We start from the raw sequence: 24715 nt of genomic DNA, 5'->3' as shown, positions 1-24715 counted from the left end.
CCAAATGACTACAGTGGTAAGAGTTGAGCCAGTCCAAAACCAGGAGTCAGGAGCTATTTGTGAGTCTTCCGTATGGCTGCAGGGGCTCTAGGATTTGAGCTATCATTTGTTGCTTTCTCAACCCACAAGCAGGGAGCTGGTGGTAAATGGAACCTGTGGGACATGAACTGACATCCCAATGGGATGCCGGTGCTACAGGCAAAGGATTAGCTTGTTGAGCCACTGTGGCTGCCCTGGAAAAGTTGTCTTTAAAAAAAACGGGTACTAGAGCAGTTGCAAAACTTAATCCTCTGCCCTAAGATGCCAGCATCCCATTTGGGTGTCAATTCGTATTCCAGCTCTTCCACTTCTGGTCCAGCTTCCTATTTGTGGACTGGGAAAGCAGTGGAGGATGGCCTGAGCCCTCGGGACACTGCACCTATGGGTGACACCTGAAAAGAAGCTCCTGGTTCCCAGATTCAGGTCAGCTCAGCTCTGGCAGTTGTGGCTATCTGGGGAGAGAACAAGCAGTTGGAAGACCTACTCTGTCTCTGTTTCTCTCTATAAAAATCTGCCTTCCAAATAAAAATAAATTTCTTTTAAAGATAAAAAATTTAAAACCATTTTTCAACATAAGTGCTGTCATGTTATTAAAAATATGATGGTACCAGCTACTAGCTAGTTTATCCATAGGATAGCAAAGGTCTGGGGAATTTAACTGCATCAGTATAGTGGTTTTTTTTTTTTTTTACACTGCATTTGTTGGGCCTAAGCTGAGTCAAAGCTCAGAGCTTGTGAGGACAGGCTATGTCATTTGCCTGTCAGAGCCCTGCTGTTGTTCAGTATTTTCATTAGCAGGAAGCAGGAATTAGGAACTGAAGCTGGGACTCAGCCCAAGCACCCTGGTGTGGGACATAAGCATCTTCACTGCTAGGCAAGTGCCTATCCCCATGCACTTTTCAGCTGAATTGTGTTGACCTTTGCTTATGGTGTCAATTGTAGGAGACATTCAAAGCGGACATGAGTAGGATTAAGTTGATGTGGATGTCTGTGTCTGTGGGCTTCCTCTTAGAAAAACCTAATTGTTGTTTTTTTTGGGCACTGTCCTTTTAAACTTCTTTTAAAACATCACTAATTTAAGTATTCTTTCACAGAAGTTTCTCCATAAATTTCATGTTTAATTTTAGCAGAATTTATGATGCTCATTTCAGACTGATTTTTTTTTGTCCTTGGTGCCTCACACTTGATCTTGCTCTGGGATGTAGTAATAGGTTAGTATAATGTTATCTGATTTCAAATTTTTGCATTAAAAAAAAATCTTTTTTCTTCACAGTGTGTTTTTCTTTGTGAACTTTTTAAAAGATTAAATACAACTAATATTTTGTGAAGTAATTTTCACAGTGGAGCTAGTTAACGTACTCATCAGCTTCATAGTGGTAATGTTTTACATGAAGCATATAAATTTGACTCTCTCAAGTATAAAGTACAGTATTAACTATAGTCAATATGTACCCATTCTACATAACTGAAATTTTAAATCCTTTGACCAGGAACTCCCCATTACTCGCTGTTAGTCCCTAGAGATGACATAAGGCACAGAAAGACAGTATGATTTATTCCCCCAGGTTTATTTTTATTATCATAAGGGGCAAGATTTTCTTTGTAAATAGTCTGAATAATATAGCACATTTTCTTTCTTTGCTTACATGTCCACGGACACTTAGGTTAATTCCATATCTTATCTATTGCAAATTACGAACATGGGAGCAAAGCTGTGTCTTTGAGATACTGATTGTGTTTCTCTTGGGTTTCTGCTTTGGAATGGGATTGCTACATCGGGTGATAGTTTTGTTTTCAAAATTTTAAAGACTATCCATGCTGTTTTCCACAGAAAAGGGTTGCCTTTTCTCCATGTTCTTCCCATACTTGTCACATTTTCTGTTTTGGGTTCTTACAGCAGATGGGAGGTGATACCTCATTGAGGTTTTCAGTTTCATTTCTCTGATGTTTAGGGAGGTTGAACATTTTTGTTGTGAAGCTTTTTGAACATTTCTTTTTCTTTTTTTAAGAAAGACTGATTTATTTTTACTGGAAAAGCAGATTAACAGAGAGGAAATACAGAGAAAAAGCAATTCCATCCGCTTTTCCACTCCTCAAGTGGCCATGGCGGCCAGACCTGATCCGATCCGAAGCCAGGAGTTTCTTCCAGGTCTGCCATGTGAGTTGCCTGTTCCCGAGGTCACGGGATTTGCTCTTCTGCTTTCCCAGGCCACACACAGGGAGCTGGATGGAAGCAGCCAGGACAGGAAGCAGCACCCTTAGGGGATCCCAACGATTACAAGGCTAGGGTTTAGCTACTGAGCCATCACACTGGGCACGCCTTTGGACACTACTAATGCCATATTTTAAGAAATTTCTATTTAGTCACTTTGCCTGTTTTTTTTTTTTTTAATTAAAAACTTTGTTTAATGTTTATGTCTATTTGAAAGGTAGTGTGGGAAGTGAAGAGAGCGGGCCCTGTAGGGATATGGATGGATAGATGGATGGATCCATCTATTAGACAAGGTGAGAACTTCTGTCCATCGCTGTGTTACCGAGAGGCTAGCCGCCATCCAGAGCTGAGCCAGGCTGTATTTTGTACAGGCCTGTGTTTTGCAGGAGCCTCTACTTTTATGTGGGTCTCCCCTGTGAGTGGCCGGGACTTTGATAATTGAGCCATCACCTGCTGCCTCTCAGGATTGCTCGTTAGCTAGAAGTTAGCCCGATCTGAAAGTATGATATGGAATTCTTATATTTAAATCTTTTGTTAGTTTTTGTTGCGTGTTTGTGTGTATGTGGGGTCACTGGCTGGTTTGATGGATTGTTTTGCATTTGAGTAGTCAGTTTTCCCAGAACATTTTAAAGAGACTGCCTTTCCCTATTGTGTTTCCCCATTGACACCTTTATATAAAACCAATTAAGGCCTGGTACAGTAGCCTAGCAGGTTAAGTCCTCAACTTGCATGTGCCAGGGTCTCATATGGGCACCAGTTCTAATGCTGGCAGCCCCACTTCCCTGTTTGTGGCCTGGGAAAGTAGTGACCTTGGGACCCTGCACCTGCATGGGAGACCTGGAGGAAGCTCCTGGCTTCTGGCTTTGGATCAGTGCAGCTCTAGCCATTACAGTCACTTGGGGAATGAATCATTGGATGGAAGATCTTCCTCTCTGACTCTTCTGTCTGTATATCTGCCTTTCCAGTAAAGATAAATAAAAATATCTTTTTAAAACTAAATATATGCTTTTGGATTAATGTGTTTTCCATTCTATTAGTTAGTCTGTATCTGTTTTATATGTCTGTGTTCTGTTTTGATTGCTGTAGCTTTATAGTATGTTTTGAAATAAGATAGTGTGGTGCTGTACTCAAGATTGACTACTTAGTGACTTTACTGTTTCCATTTGGATTTTAACAATTTTTTTTTCTGCTAAAAGTTCCTTTGGAAATTTTGTAGGCTTTGAATCTGTAGATCATTTTGGATGAGGTGGACACTTTAAATAATGTTGGTTCTTCAATCCATGAACAAAGAGTATTGTACATTCATTTATGTTATCTTCAGTTTCTTTGATCAGTGTTATAATTTCTGATGTGTAAAGCGTCCATCTCCTTGAGTAAATTTTTCCTAAGACTTTTTTGATACCTTGAGGATTTTTTTCTTTGTTTTTCAGATAGTTTCTTTCTAGTGCATATCAGCGCTGCTGATCTTTGTATGTTGAGTTTTGTGACCTGCTGCTTTTCTGAAACTTTTGGGGTAGACTCTTTAGAATCTTCTCTGTATAAATCATATCAAGTGCAAACAGATAACTGTACTCCAGTTTAGGTGCTTTTTCTTTGTTTTTCTTGCCGAGCTGCTGATTTGAGTGGTTGCCCTTGTTTTACTCCTGATTTTAGAGGGAAAACTTTCTGCTTCTTATAGATACGAAATACTAACTGACCTTGTCATATGTGACCTGTGTTTTTTGAGATGCACTGATTTCTAAAGTGTTGAGGATTTTGTCATGAGAGGTTGCTGAATTCTGTCATGCTTTTTCTACTTCTGTGGAGATGATTATATGATTTTTAGCGTTCATCCCATAAACAGGGTGCATCATATTTATTTTATATTTTGAAACAGTGTTGCCACTGAGGGATAAATCCCATTGGATCATAATATATGTCATTTTTAGCTTGCTATTGAATTCATTTTGCAAATATGTTGTTGAAGATTTTTCGGTTTTGTGTTTACTAGGAATACTGGCTTGAAACTTTCTTTTCTTGAAATGTCTTGTTTTGTTGAGTTATCAGGTTAATGCTGGCTTCATAAAATGAATTTGAAAATATTTCCTCCTCTCTTATCTTCTGGGAAGAGCTTGGGATAGATTGTTGTTAATTCTTTAAATATTGGCAGAGGTCACCAGGGAAGGCAGCTACTGGCTTTATATGTTTGGAAGTTTGGTTACTGATTTGATGTTTTGCTCTTTATTGGTCTGTTCAAGTTTTTCATTTTGTTTTTATTTTTTAAAAGAATTGTTTATTTACTCGAATGGGAGAGGGACAAACAGAAATGGAGATCTTTTTTGTCAGTTGATTCATTTTGTAAAATAGATGCAATGACCACTACTGGCCCAAACTCAGGCCGTGAGCGTAGAGCTCCATTTGGATCTCCCACCTTTGATGCGGGCCCAGCAGTTTCGGTCATCTTGTGCTGTTTCCTCTGGCCCATTGGAGGGAGCCTTGCTGGAATTGGAATAACTGGGCTATGCTAAATTATCTTGATTGAAATTTTGCCTGGAGGAATCCTCCACTTAATCCTTAGAATTCTCAGAAATAATGAATTTTGCTTTTATTTTTATTTATTTATTTATTTATTTTTAAGATTTTATTTATTTTTATTGGAAAGTCAGATATACATAGAGGAGGAGAGACAGAGAGGAAGATCTTCCGTTCGATGATTCACTCTCCAAGTGATCGCAACGGCCAGTGCTGCACCAATCCGGAGCCAGGAGCCAGGAACTTCTTCCAGATCTCCCACACAGGTGCAGAGTCCCAAGGCTTTGGGCCGTGCTCGACTGTTTTCCCAGGCCACAGGCAGGGAGCTGGATGGGAAGTGGAGCTGCTGGGATTAGAACCGGCGCCCATATGGGATCCCAGCACATTCAAGGCGAGGACTTTAGCCACTAGGCCACACCACTGGGCCCAGATTTTGCTTTTAGTCACTTAATTTTTTAATGATAGGATAACAGAAGTAATCTGCACATACTTAAATTCTTCTGTAAAATGATGGTTTTGTGAATGTAGAGTGGAATGCAGAGCCCTAGACATATGCGCATACCCCAAAGATGTGCTGCTGGTTTATGCTAATTAATGTGGCTTTGACTTCTTTCTGAAAATTTTTGGAATTCATTATTGAACCTATAGCTTTATTTTATTTTTTAAAGATTTATTTATTTTTATTGGAAAGGCAGATATACAGAGAGGAGGAGAAATAGAGAGGAAGATCTTCCATCCGATTGTTTACTCCCCAACTGAGCACAATGGCTGGAGCTGAGCCAATCTGAAGCCAGGAGCCAGGAGCTCTGCCAGGTCTCCCACACAGGGGCAGGGTTCCAAGGATTTGGGCCGTCCTCAACTGCTGTCCCAGGCCACATGCAGGGAATTGGATGGGAAGCGAGGCCGCCAGGATTAGAACTGGTGCCCATATTGGATCCCACTACGCTATCGCACTGGGCCCAGCTTGATTTTATTTTAAAGCTTTGTCATTGAATATGCTAATTTAGTGTAAATAATTCGGTAAATTGAATTATTATGGAATAATGGGTAATTGTTGTATTAGAAACTTAACGAGTTTATAATCTTAAATTTGGGGCACATTGGCATGAGTACTTAAAAAATTTTTGTTTAAGAAGCATAGAAAGGGTGAGAGACAGAGGGGGCACTCTCCCACCTACTGGTTTGGACCTTAACTGAGAGTTGGGTTCCCTAATGTGGTTTCAGGAACACAGCTACTTGACCCATTACTGCTCTTTCCCTTGATCTAGATGCATTAGAGAAGCCAGTCAGGAGCTAGAGGTGGACTTCATACCTACATATTCCTATATGTTTCATTTTTTTATTTTAAAGATTTACTTATTTTTATTGGAAAGGCAGATTTAGAGAGATGGAGATATATAGAGAAAAATCTTTCCACTGGCTCAATCCCCACGTGGCCACAACGGCTGGAACTGAGCCAGTTTCGAAGCCCGGTGTTGGGAGCTTCTGCTAGGTCTCCCACATGGGTGAAGGGTCCCAATACTTTCAGCCATCCTCAGTTGCTTTCCCAGGCCACACGCAGAGAGCTGGATGGGAAAGGAAAGAGCCAGGACATGAACCAGCACCCATATAGGATGCCGATGCATGCAAGTCAAGGATTTGTGCCACTAGGCTACCATGCCAGGTCCATAAATTCCCATTTGGAATGCAGGAATTTTATTCTTTGGGCCAGTCAGAGGATTTATCTGTTCATTTCTTTGGCTATTGTTGTATAATATAATGGATTAAGTCATATAACGACACGTGGGGCCCAGTATAGTGGCCTAGATGCTAAAGTCCTCACCTTGAAGGCACTGGGATCCCATATGGGCACCGGTTCTAATCCTGACAGCCTCACATCCCATCCAGCGTAATGCTATTGTGTTCTGTGATGTTACTCCTGATTAGCAGTTTAGTACTTTTTATGCTTGCTTCAGATTACAAAAAGTTTCTTGAAGTCATATTTTATGGTAGATTCCTAAAATTCATTCGTCTGATTTCTGGCTATTGTAACTATAAAAATATCTCCTGATATTTCTATAAGGTTTTTTTGTGTGTGTTATAGAAAACCCAATGTAAGTGGCTAGGTAGTTGGGAGCATTTTTGACACAATAAATTGGGCATTCAGCCTGTTTTAACAATGATTTTCATTTCAACATGTGGAATTAAAATGTCTAATCATACTTGTCTACATTTAATTTTCCCTGAAAAGTTTTAAGGTAGAAATGTTGCCAGTTATAATAATTTTAGGAGACCTTACTATTAGCCACTTACTTACATGTAATGTTTCTCTTTATTGATGTTTCTGAATTGCTGATTATCATGTAAATGATTCCTACTAGACTTTTTGTTTGTATTGATATTTTATATAAAGTACATAATTTGATAAATTGCTCTTTAAATAGTTATGTATTATTTGAGAGTTAGAGAGGCAGAGCGTAACACAGACAGAGAGTGAGTGTCCATCTGATGGTCCATTCCCTAAATAATCCAAACAGCCAGGGGGCCGAAGCAGGAAGCCAGGAACTCAATCCAGGTCTCCCACATGGGTGACAGGAACCCAGACACTCAAGCTGTCATCGCTGCCTCCCAGGGTCTACATGAGCAGGAAGCTGCAATCCCGAGCCAAAGCCAGGACTCACACCCAGGTACTTGGATGATTTGGGATGTGGGGCATTCCAGTTGGTCACTTACTGCCAAGGCAAATGCCTGCTTCCTGTTTTCTAAACTTAAAATTTTGTAATAAATGTTTTCTTTTGAAATATAATGCCAGATTCTTAAAATGATTGCATAATAATTTCTGTGTGGATAAACTATAATTGTTTTATCCTTCTGTTCTCAATTGTTTAGGTTTGTTTTTGTTTTTACATGCTATTTGAAAGCGATAGGTGTGTCCAAATTTTTCCCTTTATAATTCCTAACAGTGGAAATACTACCTTACACTATGTGGGTTTTTTTCTGAATGCTTATGAACTCACCAGTGGGTTCATTTTTTCCCTTCAGAGATGTTTTTCTAACTTGTACGATAAAAATTTTAAATTGCAGAAAGGTTAAGACGAAATTCATTTTAGCATCAATTTTAATCACATATTTTCCTTTCTATAAAATATTTAATATTTAATATTTAATATTTCTATAAAATGTTTAATATTGAGATACAAAATATAGGTAGGTAATTACTTGTAATTCATTACTTGTAATTCATTTTATGTTCCATGAGAGCAGAGGTTTTTATTTTTAGTATTTGGCACATAAATAGAGCATAGCAAATAACTGAAACAGTATTTGTCAAATGAACAACTAACATTCATAAATAACTACCCCATGATAAATGACAAGTTTTAGATTTGTGTGAAAATGGTTATCTCCTTCCATACCAAAGTCCAGTAAATTCTGTGATAACCCAAATGTAGCATTATCCAGATTTTCATGTTTCATAAAGCAACTGATTTGGGAATTTTTGACCTTTGGGGAAGAGAGAGAGAGAAGATTGAAGAAAGAATGTGAAAGGAAGAGAGCGGGGAGAGAATGTTTCTTCCAGTGGTTCATTCCTGAAATTAGCTGACGAGCCAAGACTGGTGAAGTCAGGGGTTGGGCCTTCTGTCTCGGGTAGGTGGCAGGGACCCGTTCCTTGAGTCATCTCACTTTTCCCTACCATAGTGTGCATCAGCAGGAAGCTGGAGTCAGGAGCAGAAGCTGGCACTCAAACCCGGCTACTCTAACCACTAGGTAAACACCCACTGAATTTAGTAATTTTATATTTGTTGAGTGAATTTAGGATTTTTAGAATGAAAATGGCTATTAAAATGCTATTCCAGAGTTGATAAAAATGCCTTTATGTTTTATGAGAGACTATGCTTTGATCCATTGTTACATTTTCTATTAAGGTAAAGTAAGAAAGTAAAAAGACATATGTCTTTAAATAATATCCTTGCAGTAAATCACTTACGTATAGTATAATGATTATAATTGGTAACTTGGCTTTCTCAGCCAAATTGTATGAACTGATAACCAATGGGCTTGTTTATGTTTTCTCTAGTTTTGTGCAGAGTTCTAGATTATTCCTTTTATTTACAAATAATTTATCCTCATATTTTTTATCTTACCTTTTGATTTCTAGATTTCCAAATGTGAACATTTGGTTCACAATAACCAGAAAGCCATTAAAAAGGTAGTGCTCCACTTCTACATGAACCTGATTTTATAGTTGCTGTAGCCAAGTGTCAGAACTGCCTGGAAGACCTCAAACCCCTTAGTAAGCTTGAATTCATTGTAGGTGTAGCCAGTCATCAAATTGAGTGTCATTAGTGAAGTAAACCGTTTTCAAGTATTGTTTTTGAAAGCAGAAAACTTCTTAGTTATATCAGTAACTTGATGACTGTCTGTTTAATTACATATTCAAAATTTACTGCTGTATTTTCATTTGGCACCTTTTCAAGTGAGCCTGGATCATCACAATGTGACAATTGAATTTCATAGGATGAGATCGTTAGTGGTACATTTCCATTGCAGAAGTTTAAGTGGAATAGCTTAATTGACCTTAATTATGTTTCATTCTTCATCTGCCGGTAGGATAATTAGCATTTAGTTTCTATTATTTAAATACAGTACTGTATTCTGTGTTTTCTCTCCTTGTTACAGACACAAGGAGTTGACAGCTTCTCTGATGCTTTACTACATAAAAAGTTGCTTTTTTAGAATAGTAGCGCAGCCTATGGAAATTCTGTTACCTCCATATTGGTTTTTGGTAGGGCTTTTGACTTGTTTTCTTTTGATTTTATTCTTGTTGTCTAGGCAGAAAACTGTCTTTTAATCACTCCCACTATCCCACAGTTGCTGGCCAGCTTGTCTTGTGCATTTTTATAGCTTGAAGTAATGACAATTGAACAGGAAAGCACATTTGGCAAAGTATATTATTTTTAACCAGGAAATACTCACTGCCAAAATCAAGATTGTAATTTGAACTTAAATATTTTAAAAGTTTAAACTCTTTGATTTCACTTTTCTTATTTTTTAAGGCTTTTATAGAAGAAATTCAGTGGCAGCTTTAGCAATGTATATTCTAAATTCTGTTCCTGATGAGCTAATGAAAACATATCAGCCTTCCTCTCAAATTTTAGAAGGAAAATTTAATTTCTGTTTTTTTTTAATGTTTGCCTTATTTGTTATTTTTTAAAAATGTCAAGATTATAATAGAGGCATATACCAAACTTGTGTATGTGGCTGACCAAAACTGTATGAATATTTGAGTATTTAATAAAAATTCCTACTTCCATTTAGGGTAAAGGAGCTAATTCACATAAACAATGGTACTCTTTGGTTGGTTTCTGCATTTCTCTTGTGGTGAGTCCACCTTATTCAGACCTGATATAGTTGCGCATTCATGTCATGCTTCAAGACTGGATCCATCCGTTTTACTCTCTTTGTAGCACCATCACTTCAAAAGGAATTCATGATGCAGTTTAAAATTCATCTAGATAGGACCCGGCGCAATAGCGTAGTGGCTAAAGTCCTCGCCTTGAACGTGCTGGGATCCCATATGGGCGCCAGTTGTAATCCCACTGGTCCCACTTCCCATCCAGCTCCCTGCTTGTGGCCTGGGAAAGCAGTTGAGGATGGCCCACAGCCTTGGGACCCTGCACCTGCATGGGAGACCTGGGAGAAGCTCCTTGCTCCTGGCTTTGGATCAGCTCAGCTCCGGCCATTGCGGTCGCTTGTGGAGTGAGTCATCGGACGGAAGATAATTCTGTCTCTCATTTTCTGTGTGTGTGTGTGTGTGTGTGTGTGTGTGTGTGTGTGTGTGTGTATACATCTGACTTTGCAATAAAAAGAAATCTAGAAAAAATTCATCCGTATAACTGTCAATCCTCTGTAGCATGATGTGCTTTCATAATTTGGCTTTGCCTCTCCGCCCCCTTTTTTGTTTTAACTGGTTTTATTTGAAAGGCAGAAGTGGAGCAAGACTGGTTCACTCTGCAGAAGGCCATAGTAGCTGGAACTGAACCAATTAGAAGCCAGGAATCAAGAGCTGCTTCTGGGTCTCTATCATGGGTACAGGGATCCAAGGACTTTCATCCTCCAAAGCTTTCCCTGGCTGTAAGTAGGGAGCTGGATCAGAAGTGGAATAGCCAGGGCTAGAGCCAGCATCCACATGGTGCCAGCACAGCAGAAGGGGATTTAGCCTACTGCTGAACCCTGTCTCCTCTGCTTTTGTTTCACATTATTTTCTGGTTTTCTTAAACCACTTCATATTTTTCCATATGCTATCCCTTCTGTTTACCTGGTAGAGTATTTTGTCTTCTCAGTTATCAGAGTCCTATAATGTATGTATTGGATACCACCAGTACACCTAAACTTACAATAGGCATATATCCTTTGCAGACATTTCTTTTTGCTTATTTTTATATTCCAGTGGTTGTTAAATAGAAGCCACTAAGTGAAAGTTGAATGAATATTTTGTGAAGCATTTTGAATTACGAAGGCTTTTTTTTTCTGAAATATTTCTGCTTTTCCGAATGTATTAGAATTCTCTAGAGTAGCAAAACCAGTGGAAAACAGAATGAATCTGTAACTGGACACATACATAAATGGATTGACGATGAACAGGGACTCCCTATGTAACCTGAGAAGTCCCATTATTGAACATTAGTGTCCTGGACGCCTAGGGAAGCCAGAAATGGGGCTCAAATTGAAAAGCACCAAGAAGCCAATGTAGTAACTCAGCCAGCAGCCAAAGGCCTGAGCCATAGGTGGGAGTTGAGGGGCATCTGTTGCAAGTCACAGAGTCTGATGGTGGGAGACCTGGACTTCTGGTGTCTATGGACAGAAGGTGACTCTGTTCCCCCCCTTTCATGAGGAGGGAGAGAGTTGGGGAGAAGAAAGGCAGGAAATGAAAAAAGAAAGGCCTTTTTTGTCCTATCTGGTAATATGGTATCTAGATCTCTGCAACTTAATCCATTGATACACAAGTTAATACCCTTCCAAAACACCCTTAAAGTCACAGCCACAAAGGCTGCTTCACCAGTTGTCCAGGTATCCCCTTCTATAATCAAACTGACGTTTTAGATAACAGTGTTATCAAGATGTAAAGAGCATACCAAACAGTTAGCTTTTTCAGAAGGTATGATTCACTGGTCCCTTTGTCAATTTTAGAACAATTTCATCATCCTAAGGATAAAGAATCCTGTGCTCTTTATCTGCCATATCCTAACTGCAACTGTTTTTTTTTTAATATCTGTACTTTGTCCTTTTCTCGACATTTCATATAAATGGATTCATTGTTCATCTCTGTGTTGTCATGTTTCAGTTGTTTGCCAAATAATATTTCATGTTACAGATTTAGCACATCTGATTTGTGCATTCAGTAGTTGATAGGTAATCTGTTTCTAGTTCAGAATCTTTTGAATTTATGCTTAAGATTTTGAGTCTTCAATTCTTTTGGCTATGTCAGGAATTGCTAGATCATATGATTAACTTTCTGTTTAACCATTTGAGGAGACACCAAGCAGTTTTCCAAAATGACTGCCCCATTCTACATTCCCACCTGCAGTGTCTGAAGTGTTCCTGCTTCTTCTCATTCTTGCTGACACTTGATAGTTATCTTAGTGTATAGGAAGTGATATCTCATTGTCGGTTTAATTTTCCTTTCCTTAAGAGCTAATGTTGACCAGTTTATTTTCACATATTAGTCTTTCATTACATACCACTGATATACATACACTCATTTTTCATTATGTAATTTGTATTTTCATCCTTTAGCTGTGGGAATTTATTCTATATTCTAGATACCTGTCATTTTTCATCTAAAATTTGCAAATTTAGTTTTCCCATTGAATTGTCTTTCTCAACATCAGTTTTGTTATGTGTATGTTACTTTTGGTGTCACATTTGGAAACCATTGTCAAATACAATGTCATGAATATTTACTGTATATTTCCTCATATGGATTTAAAAATTTTTAATTTCTATCATTTAGATATTTGGTATTCTGCCCCACAAACAGGAACAGTCTTTTTTATTCTGCATAATAGTGACCCAGTCTAGGCTTCACAGTTGGGTTTAAGGACCCATCTGCTTGAGTCATTACTGCTATCTTGAAATGCCCAGTAGTTGGAAACTGGCGTTGAGAATAGGGCCATGAGTACAGGTCAGACACTTATGTACATATAGTTTGCTTAATCTCTAGGCCAAGTGTGTGGAACCATTTCTCTGCTAAGGATATCATCAGCATAAAAATTAGCCTGCTATAGATTCATTGAATCTTGAATGCCACCTGTAGTTGCCTTGGCAGGACCAGGACAAATGTTGTAGATATTCCTTACACCTGCTAGATTGGAAGCAGAGCAGCATGGACTTGAACTGATACTCCAGTATAGGATGCTGGTGTAGCTAGTCATGTCTCAACCGTATGTGCCACACTGCTGACCCCTACATTCTTATCTTCCTCTGCATTCTGTCTGATTGTTTTCTGCCTTTCAGAGTCCAGAGTAGTCTGGGAGTTGTTTTTTTTTTTTCTTTTTAATCAGTGTGAGGAAAATGGTTTGATCATACCATAGTGGAACTAGAACTTTGACTTGTTTTTAAAATATTTATAGAATATATATGTGTATATATTTAAGGATTTATTTAATTTTACTGGAAAGTCAGATATATAGAGAGGAAAAGAGATAGAGAGGAAGATCTTCCATCTGCTGATTCACTTCCCAGGTGACTGCAATGGCTGGAGCTGTGCTGATCCAAAGCCGGGAGCCAGGAACCCCTTCCAGGTCTGCCATGTAGGTGCAGGGTCCCAAGGTTTTGGGCTATCCTTGACTGCTTTCCCAGGCCACAAACAGGGAGCTGGATGGAAAGTGGGGCTGCCAGGATTAGAACCTGCACCCATATGGGATCCTAGTGTGTGCAAGGCAAGGAGTTTAGCTAGTAGGCTGTCATGTTGGGCCCCAGAATATATTTTGATAGCGTATAGGGAAATACATTTTTTTTTGTTGTTGTTAAAATAAAGTGAATGGCTTGGGAGCAGCCTTGTAGCATAGCAGGTAAAGCCATCTCCTTCAGCACCAACATGCTGTGTGAGTGCCAATTCATGTCTTATGTGCAGTGAGCCCACATAACCCCTCCCCTGGCAACATATTCTGCCTCCAGACCTGATTCTCTCATGTGTTGATTGTTGTCATGTCCCAGTCTAACATTGCCCACCCCTTGTTCCAGGTCTTACTGTTCAGGACTGTGATCTAGCCCTGCCATGTAGGCCCCCAGCCCTATCCTTTTTTTTTTTTTTAAGATTTATTTTATTTTATTACAAAGTCAGATATACAGAGAGGAGAGACAGAGAGGAAGATCCTCTCATCCGATGATTCACTCCCCAAGTGAGCCACAACGGGCCGGTGCGTGCTGATCCGAAGCCGGGAACCAGGAACCTCCTCCAGGTCTCCCACCCGGGTGCAGGGTCCCAAATCCCTGGGCTGTCCTCAACTGCTTTCCCAGGCCACAAGCAGGGAGCTGGATGGGAAGTGGAGCTGCCGGGATTAGAACTGGTGCCCATATGGGATCCCGGGGCGTTCAAGGCGAGGACTTTAGCTGCTAGGCCGTGCCGCTGGGCCCGCCAGCCCTATCTTTAATGTGCGCCAGTGAGAGGTATTCAGTGGTATTCACTGCTAACTACTGTAGTGCAGGTCTCCCACTTGTACTGGTGCCTCATTCTGACTCTTCCTGTTCCCCCCTGCAAACCGCTTGGTCTCAGCACCCTTGCTTACCTGCAAGTAAGCCTTGTCTATGGCGGTCCCTCGGTAGTCAGTCCTCACCTGTACAGGAATCCTTCTGTCCCTGCTCGCCCTCTCTTGTGCCATACCCCAGGCTACCTGTAAACCCACAAGTTTCCACCCCAAATTTCTAGAATGTGCCGCCAAGCAGCCCAAAGGCCCTGCTTGGCAAAGAGAACTCTGCCTGGCCCGATCCAAGTTTCCCCTATTTTTTTTTTAAACCTTGTAGGCTGGGTTTTGTCAATGAAGTTATCTTTATTAATTTAGTGGTTTTATAATGTATAAATAAAGCAGTGCATTTTAAATGTTTTAAGTGTTTGAACTGTTAAAGGTTAGTGTATGTCCTAGCAGAGAATTTGAAGCAAATGCCAACCTACTTTCTGTTGCTTGGCTTCATTTCATGTCTTTACACTGGAACATGTTATTATGAAATGAAATGAAAAATACCTTTTATGACAATATTTTCTGCTATGTAAAACTTACAAAAGACTTTTCCTCCGTATACCTTGCAAACAAGAGGTTTAGTCACAGATATGTGAAAACATTGCTCAGTAGCTCCCTGCACTATGAATCCCTCTATAGTATTTGTTGCAATGTGTGCAATCCAGTTCATTAATTTTTATTTCATTCCGTAGGAGCCTGTCCATAAAAGGTAGTTTTTAACTTGATCATCAGGTTCCGTAGATTTTTATTGGGGTGCAGTCTGAGTTGTTGTCTTCTAATGTGGGCTCAAGGCTGCTTATTCTAGGATTTTTATGGGAATATGTTTCTTGAGAAATTTATTTCATCGCTTTGTGCTTGTTTGAGAGTTTCTTCACATCTTTATTATTACAAATAGTTATAAAAAAATCACGTGAGCAACTGTTCACTACTTTACTTAGGGCAAGATAAGAAAGTACCTGAGTATTATCAGGAGTGATTTAGTTTAGATTGCAGTAATAATTTTCTAAAGTATATTGACAACTTATTATAAAGCAAGTGAATATGAGATAATAAAGGTAATTCAGTTTCACTTTAGGCATTTTAGTAGTACCCAAAATTATGAAGGATAGTACAAGGTTTACTTCTGTTTGCTCCATTTAAAAAAAACTGTTAGTAATTTATAATATCAAAAATGCTCATGTGTGTTTTTCTGAAAATTATAATTTAAGTATTCAATGTTTTGTTTTCTGCTTTTTAACTTGTAGATATGTTTGTGAAAGATAGCGTAAGGGAGAAAGAGAACAAGAGATATTTGTTCTGCTGGTTCACTTCAAAATTGACTACAAGAGCTGGGACTCAGTCATGCTAAAGCCATGAGCAGAGGACTCCATCCAGGGCTTCCATAAGAATGACAGGGACCCGAGTATTGGGGCTGTTACCTCTGCTCTCCAGGTGCACAGAGTAAGGGGTTAGGACCAGAATTGGACCTGGCACCTGAATGCATGCACTTCAGTATGTAATAGGAGTGTCCAAGGAACATTTTGGTTGTTCATGTGAATGCCTGCCCCAAGCTACTTTAGAAAGCTTTAATAGAAGATTGAGACAGATTCAGTATGTGTATTTGTGTGTGTTCTTAAAGTTTCAAGGTAACATTTAGAAATTAAAAAGAAAGGTACTGAAGACATCAGAGACAGAGCAGGTATTTAGCCTATATATTTGGACCTTTGTTTTTTTTCTTGAAGTTGCATGGGTTCAATTCTTGGCTCCTGCTCCTGACTTCAGCTTCCTGTTGATGTCAACTTTGGGAGGAATGGAAGTAATTAGGTTCTTGCCAGTCCTGTGGGAGACTTGTATTGCCATGTGTTTCCTGGCTTCAGCCCCCACCTTTTGAGCATGTCTCTGTCTCTGCCACTCAAAAAAAGAGGAAAAGTAACCAAAGTAACTGATGAGAACAAGCAGGAAATGCAGAAGTACCCATCACCATATGTTTGCTATTCTGTATTTCTTCCTACAACAGAACAAGATGTCCCAGTATGGCCTGAATGTATGATGGACAGTAACTACTTCTGCCAATGGTATCTAGGTGTTTCTAAGAGCCTTTAGCTCACATACATTGAGCTTAAGTTTAATTTAATCTTATTAATTGGTGAAGCCAGAACCAGGAATGGAAAACAAAATCCAAACCCGAGGTAACTGCAGAGAAAGGTTGGCAGTTACACACACGGACACAGAGGGCGGCAATTCTTACTTGTTGTTTCTCTTTCCCGATGCCTATAAAAGCTAGGAGCTTGGGATTCAAATCTGGGTTACTCCTGTGAGTAGCAGATCCTCACCTGGGATGCATCAGCAGAAAGCTGGAGTAGAGCATGGAGCTGGGATTTTAAAAACAGATACTCTGATGTGGACTATGGGCATCATAAGTGACATCTTGACTGCTAGGGCACATGTTCCCTTTTCTGATAATAAACAGCGAAGTCTCTTCTTGCTTGAATTTACAGATTGTTCACTCTGCCTCTTAACATAGGTGGAGCCCAGCAATCTGCTGTTGACCCGTATCTCCTCCTCTTCGGTAGATTAGTAAGCCTCCTGTCCTCTGCTGTGGTAGGCATCTGGATATCATTGATGTCTAAAATTCTAGTCCTACTCTCTTTTGTGCTCCATTTATCGCACTTATTTGGTCACTTTCAGTGTTTCCCCAGTCCTAGTTCATACATCCAAAAAAATCCCGCTATCTTATTGATTTGTATCTTCTGAGGATGCTCTTACATATTCATATCTAGTCTGGCAGTCTGTCTGAAACTCTGTGGTGTTATGTTTTTGTTTATTTTCATTTTACCGTCAGCTGTAGCTGTGTTGTATCTTCATCATTTGCATGTGATATGTGTGTGTTGTAAGGATATTTCTGATAGATTGTTAGCTCTCTTTCTGCTCTGTGTCTCCGTTCTAATGAATCTAAGAGAAATTGTACTGAAGCACAGATCAGATGGTATCCCTTTCTAGGTTAAAACCTTCAAAGATTTCTTAGTATGTGCAAAGAGTAGCTTGAACTCTGTTTGCTTCCCTCCTGCAAATTTTGTTTTATTTTATTTTTATTTCTCCTTATACTTTCTTCCTTTAGAGTCTTTTCTCATGTTTTAGCTTCTACCTGATCATTCTCCTGTGGTTACATTTCCAAATCTCATCTATCCTGCCATATTTGTCTTCCAGCTGGAAGTAATCTTTTCTTCATAGGGACTGCCAAAGGTTTTCTCTGTCTTTTGTTGTTGTTGTTGTTGTTGTGTGGTTAATATCTTTTACTGTACTTTGGTTAATTATGTGCATAACACTGGTTGTTACTACTTCCTAAGTTACTTGAAGTCTGGATTCATGTCTCATTTCATTTATTGTCTGTATACCTAATGTGGTAGATACAATGTTTTTAAGATATGTTTGTTAGGTTCGGGCCTTGGGTTTGGGGGCAAGTGCCGCTCCTCACAATGTGGCGGCCCTGGGGGTGCCCCTGCCGGGTCGGACCCAATGCTGGGGGCTCACGCCAAAGACACTGCCGCAAGGCAGTGAAAGAGTCCTGGGCCTCCCCCAGGGCGGCCAGTGCAGCATGTGGTGCCAGGCTTTGCCTGCTGGCCGCCCGGCGGCAAACTCTGGGGTTTTTAAAGATATGTTTGCTGCCTGGGGACACCCATGACTAAGTCCAATTTTAGTGTAAGTGAGTAGTGAATCTTGGGTGATGCCCAGAGACAGGGTCATGGAAGTTTTAGGCATGCGTGGGGACTGAGACCTGGTGGTTTGGAGGGAAGTACCCAGGAGACAATTACAGTTAGTCAGATACACCAACCCAATTCGGAATACAGAAATGGCCTGTTTGCCTAGAACATCACTGATCGTCACACACCAGGCCACACCAATGCTATGGATGGGGGCCTCTTTGGCAGTAATGGATACCATTACCCAACTGTTTGGTGGAGTGGTGGAGTGGTCACATTTGGCAGGGTCAAGACTGTATCCAGCACGCGAGAGAACTTGGTCTGGGGGTAGACTCTATGGGGTTGTGCGGGCCCAACCCTGTGGAAATACAAGTTCCCCTGGTTAGCTCGCAAGCTGGGGTTGGGATGGACTAAGCTAGATGTGACCATGCCACCTGCCATCACACACGGGTGCAGGAACCCAAGACAGTCAGGGCAGGTCAAGGCAGCAGCACCTGAAAGTGCATCCTTTAACAGGATGTGGGGTGGGCCGTGCTGTCACTGGAAGGGGACAGAATGGGCAGGGCAGAACAAACCTTAACTCACAAGAAACAACAGAAATCAGGTTGGAGCACAGGTCATGCCAAGTAGGTCCTTGCACCTACTGATCTGCTAAGACAGGGATGCTAAGCCACAGCATCTAAGGGGACAGGACAAGAGAGGGTCTCTACCAAGTTGAATCAGAGCAACCACTGGCCTTCACGAAATCTAAGACTGGGAACAGGCCCGGCTGGGCAGCTAATGGGATACTCTAGTTGGGTTGAGTTTCCCACCAATGAGCGCATGGGCTGTAAATGGGGCTGCGTTCCAATCAGGGTACGAGTGTAATACCACTTGGCACAAGTGTGGACTGGGAATGGAAGCACCAAGCTGGGCCAGACCCCAACACCATCTGGTGCTCTGCAGGACCAGGGGAAATGTATGACAGACTAGGCTAGGTTTCAGCCCTTACTGAACCATGTGTAAGCTTTCTTGGGGGTATGGAAGAGCCATGACTGGGTTGAAACATCCAACAATAAGAACCAGATTGGGTTGAAGAACAGTCAGGAAACGCCACTGTTCCTGCTAGGACAGAAGGTGAACTGAACAGGGCTGGCTCATGGACCCACTGGTATACGCGAAACCTGGCACTGGGAGAGTTTCTGATGGAGGAGCCTGGGCAACTCCTCTGGCAGGACACAATCCCTGCAGGTAAGCGCAAGAAGCACAATAGGAAACAGCCCGGAACAGGCTATGGAAATTATCCCACTGGTATACACATGGCATGGATTGGGGGCAGACCAGGCTGAACCTGTTCACATCACCCGCTGGTGAGTCCGAGCACCAGAACAGAGTGTGGGTCGAGCCAGGTTCGGTTGCGACACATACTAGTACACAATAAGGAATGCCAAGTTGAGATGAGCCGTACCAGATGTGGTTGCAGCGCCCAAACAGCACATGTGATAATCAGGGGGAGAAGGCAAAGCTGACAGGGGAATGTGGGCTCCCCTGCTGGACAGCTGCTTCCATTGGAAAGCGTGGGTTGGGATGGGGGCAGATCAGAATAAGCAGGGCTGTTACACCTGTGGGCCTCATGTGGGCTAGATACGGGAAGGGCCATGGTGGGCTGACTGTTCTGACTGGTACAAGCAAAAACTAGAGTGGGTGAGGGTTGGTTGGGCTAGCTGCAGTACTAGCTGGCAGAGGCTGGCACTTGGAGCTAATTCTGTCAAGTCTAATGCCAGAACCACCTGGAGAGTACATAATCTGGGAGTGAGTGTGGCCTAGAAGGGAAATAGTGGGCACCTCCTTCGGGGCTACCACTCTCATTGGACAGCACAAACGCCAGGACAGGGGCAGGGGTGGCTGTACAGAAGGGCACCTGCCAGTAGGTGTGTGGGCTGGATAGTAGGTTGGTTGGGTTGAGCTGGGCTTCACTGCCCATCGACACGTGCGAGAGCTAAATAGGATGTGGGACAGACTTGACAAGCCTGAGGTGTGTACTGACAACCATGGGAACCAGGGTATGGGGCAGAACTGGTGGGGGTTATGGGGAGTCGCCCCAGCTAGGCTGCAGCTCCAACCGGTTTGCGTGAGGACCAAGTATGAAGTGGGCAGAATCGAACTGGGCTACAACACCCGTTGGTTCATGAGGAAGACAGGGCTGGAAACAGAACGAACCCAGCAATCCCAACGACCAGCATGAGCATAAGCTGATTGGTGTGACGGATGGTGTCGGACTCTGTACTAACAAACTCGCGTAAGAATCAGGCCTGGGATCATTTCAGACGAAGTTTCTTTGGAGGTCCCTCCAACTGAACTGCTGATCTTAGAACTCCAACCATGAAGAGACTGTTAGCCAGTGGATTCTGAATAGGGTTCATTGCGATTGGAACTGAGATATTGGCAGCAATCCAGAACTGATGAACAATCAAAACTGTATGAGCAGGACCCTCAGAGTGCGCCTCCCGTTGGGGACCTGGGATGGGTGGGAGGTTGGGTGGGGCTTTTTCCTTTGTTTTTTTCCCTGACCCCAGATACAGGGTAAAATGATATTGCTGTGGAAGCAATGGTATTACCCACTTTCACCCTGTAGCCCTTGACACTTTGTTCCCTAATAAACTAAGTAAGATTATTTTAAAAAAAGAAAAAGGAAAAAAGAATAAATGCTAACTGAAAAATAAATAGAACTCAAAAAACTAAAAAAAAAAAGATATGTTTGTTAGATAAATAGGTATTAAAAACAGCCTTGACTTTGGGTATTTCTTGGTTTAAGAAAGGAACAAAACTTTTTGAAGAAACGGTTCTATGCTACAAGCTGGAAATTTGTTATGTTCCATAAAGATTATAAAGAAATTTGCTCCAAAAAAGGGAGGGGGGTTGTGGAGGAAGTTAAATAAGTAGATGATTCAGAGCATTTTCAGACAGATAGACAGATGCTACCTAACACTTAAAGCTCCCTAGGGGCAGTCGTGGCGGCATGAACAGCTAATCCTCTGCCTGCAGGTGCTGGCGTCCCTTATGAGCACCAATTCATGTCATGGCTCCTCCACTTTCAATCCAGTTCCCTGCTTGTGGTCTGAGAAGATGGTGGAGGATGGCCCAAGGCTTTGGGCCCCTCCAACTACATGGGAGGCTTCGAATTGTTGTACCTAAGAGAGGTGATACAGAGGGGCACCCACACTGAGATTTGAACGTCCTTTATAACCTGCAATGGAAAGGGGACTCATGCCCAATGACTTCTAGATGTTGAACTACAAAACAGAGAAGTTTATAAAGGCAAAACCCACAAACCTGAAAGGCTTTAGCAGGACTGAGCTAATGCAGAACTGCTTTAGGGATGAAAAACTATTAATCACTAACTTTGCAAGCCCTTGTTGCTCTGCCCTTTATTGTCAAACCAATTGAAATGTATTTTCCTCCTAATCAAGCTCGCACAGCCTAGCCAAGGATTTGAGAATTCTTGCCAAGCAGAACCTAGTTTTCTGTGGGTTACTGTCTAATGGGGATGGGGGTTGGGGTAGGGTATGTCATCCTGAGACTGAGCCCAGCTCAACATGGAGTTCCTTATGGCAAATCTGTTATTTCAGAGTCTCCTGGCTTCCGGCTTTGCATCAGCTCAAGTCTGGTTTTTGTGGCCATTTGGGAAGTGAACCAAGAGATGGAAGACTTCTCTCACTCTTTCTTCTCTCTGTAAAAATCTGCCTTTCAAATAAAAATAAATTTTAAGAAAAAAACTACCTAAAACATATATTCATTTATGTAGTTATTTTTATGAACCTAATACATAGAAATATTGTTTTTATGTAGTATCTTTACAGTAAACAGCTCATGTTTTACGTATTTCGTGATAACCTTGAATTGTTTTAAACAAACTGCCTGATTCTTAGATGGTATTTTCTCCTCATACTTCTTTTATTGTATGGTTTATTTTATTTTTGTTATTTGTGCTGTTAAAATATAAATATAAAATATGCTCTGTTTTACAGGTATCCTGGTCGGATATAGGGGGACTGGAAAATGTCAAACTAAAACTGAAGCAGGCTGTGGAATGGCCTTTGCAACATCCAGACTGTTTTAGCCGATTGGGTATTGAGCCTCCTAAAGGAGTTCTTCTGTATGGACCCCCTGGATGCTCTAAAACAATGATAGCAAAGGCTGTAGCCAATGAAAGTGGCCTGAATTTTCTAGCTATAAAGGTAGGATTTTTGCTTCTTTAATGGCTCATTTCCTTCTGCTTTACCCTCCACCTTCTCTTCTTTCATTCCACCCCTTGAAATAAGAAGTAAAGGCATCTTTTAAGAAGTAGCTCACATTTATTATCATTTTTTGAAGGAAAGATTGGTTTAAGCTTGAATCTTCTATTTTTAAGATATGAGAAGTATTTTGTAAAACATACAAATTCCATTCTGCAGATACTGCATGGAAAACCAGAAAGGTATTTTTCACATACAGAATGTGTCAAGAGTTTCTCGGATTATAAATAAATATAATGAGAATTAAGTAGGTAAAGTCAGTTTTCTGTGTTTGCAGTTGGGACTGAAGGAACTGAGGGAAAGCTCAGAACTTTGAGATCTTAATCCTTGAAAAATTTTTGGTACAAAAAAACATTTTTTAAAATTTGCTTTTATTGGAAAATCAGATTTACGGAGAGAAGGAGATACAGAGAAAAACATCTTCCAACCACTGATTCATTCCCCAAGTGGCCAGATTGCCTGGGCCATCCTCTACAGCTTTCCAAGGCTAATAGCCAGGAGCTGGAAGGAAGTAGTGTAGCTGGGATACAAACTGGCGCATACAAGGCATGTACTTTAGCCACTGGACTATCACTGCCAGGCCCAAAAAAGCATTTTTTAATACCCATGCATAATTTTTCATGTCTTCTTTAGGGATGCATTTAATTTTAAAATTAATTTCTTCTATTTGAGAGAAACAGAAAAGTTTTATCTGTTTTCTAAGTTCCTGTTTTTAAAGCAAATAAAGGTGTTTTAATTAAAAAAAAAAATCCCGGCAACTCCACTTGCCATCCAGCTCCCTGCTTGTGGCCTGGGAAAGCAGTTGAGGACGGCCCAGGGCCTTGGGACCCTGCACCCGGGTGGGAGACCTGGATTAGGTTCCTCGTTCCCGGCATCGGATCAGCGCAGCACCGGCCATTGCGGCTCACTTGGGGAGTGAATCATCGGACGGAAGATCTTCCTCTCTGTCTCTCCTCCTCTCTGTATATCTGACTTTGTAATAAAAATAAATCTTTAAAAAAAAAAAAAAAAAAAAAAAAAGAAATCCAAGCAAGCCAATACTAGGAGCCAGTGAGTTCATGCAGGCCTTCCAAGGAGAAAGCAGGGACTGGGGTACCTAAGACTTTGCCTATCATCTCCCAGGGTACACATCTGCAGGAAGCTGGAATCAGAGTGGAACTGGGACTTAAACCTAGGCACTTTGTTATGGGATGTGAATTTTCCAAACTGCTTCTGTTGGAAATGCTTTGAAGACCTTTTGTAATATACTCATCTATGTTGCTTCCCTTTTTTAAAAAAATAACAAAAGTTAAAGTTGATGATCAGTGTTTTTCCCCCCACCACCATTGGTTACAGCAAGTTGCTGAGAAAGTAATTCAGGCAGTTTTGAGGAGGTGGAATGTATTGTGGAACCAGAATGAGCAAGAATTGTGTTTGTCAAGAACAGAAGAAACTAAGAAAAATGGCATAATTTTTTTCTAGGAGTGGAATTTGGTTGAGACAACCAGGAAAGTGTAATCACTGCCAGAGAAAGTAATTAGCGAAACAGAAGTACCTTGGAAAGAATTGGTGCTTGAATATCCCTTAGCTGACATATTTGGTACTAAGTGTTTCAGATTTTATTTATTTGTTTATTTTCAGATTTTGAAAAATTTGCAGGGAATAGTTGGGCATCCCTTTCTGCAAATCCAAAATGTTCCAAAAGCTGAAAAGTTCTTTACGGTCATGATGTGATTCAGAAGGTTTTGGAGTTTGGAGCATTTTAGGGTTTTTAGATTAGGGAAATTCAATTTGTGCTATATATAATTTTTTTGCATTAGGTTGAGTGGGCATAATTCTTACGGTTTTGGCCTGCTTTTTAACCTGAGCACTTATTTGCTTTGTACAAGTGCTCCAAGTCTGTGTATTCTCATATGAAAAAGTAGGATAACATTTATATATTGCTGACTTTGGAGAGGATTATGTTTTGTTTTGTTTTAAAGATTTATTTATTTTTATTGGAAAGGCAGATCAGATTTGTGGAGAAAAGGAATGACAAAGATAAAGATCTTCCTCCCCAGTAGTTGACTCCCCACATGGCTGCAATGGCTGGAGCTCAGCCAGTCCTAATTCAGGAGCCAGGAGCTTCTTCTGGGTCTCTCAAAAGGGTATGGGGTCCCAAGGCCTTGACCCATCCTCTACTGCTTTCCTGGGCTTCAAACAGGTAACTGGATGGAAGCAGAGCAGCCATGGCTCAAACTGGCACCCGTATGGGATCCTGGCACATGCCAAGTGAGGATTTAGCCACTAAGTCAGAACACC

At 40.9% G+C, this 24715-nt stretch overlaps 1 protein-coding gene across 5 annotated transcripts in view; it reads left to right on the top strand.

The window, feature by feature from the left end:
• The window catches only part of AFG2A (AFG2 AAA ATPase homolog A), a 220650-nt gene that overhangs the window by 35907 nt on the left and 160028 nt on the right, over positions 1-24715 (top strand). For 3 of the 5 annotated variants that reach the window (XM_058666883.1, XM_058666886.1, XM_058666881.1), the window contains exons 11-12: positions 7279-7428; positions 22169-22378. In XM_058666883.1, coding sequence (XP_058522866.1) covers positions 7279-7428; positions 22169-22378 — 360 coding nt within the window. The remainder of the gene's footprint in view (positions 1-7278; positions 7429-22168; positions 22379-24715) is intronic. The other 2 variants (XM_058666885.1, XM_058666884.1) reach the window with 1 other exon arrangement.

The sequence above is a fragment of the Ochotona princeps genome, chromosome 7 (genome assembly GCF_030435755.1).
Source record: "Ochotona princeps isolate mOchPri1 chromosome 7, mOchPri1.hap1, whole genome shotgun sequence".
NCBI classification, from domain to species: Eukaryota; Metazoa; Chordata; class Mammalia; order Lagomorpha; family Ochotonidae; genus Ochotona; species Ochotona princeps.
This window is presented reverse-complemented; position numbering and strand designations above follow the sequence as displayed.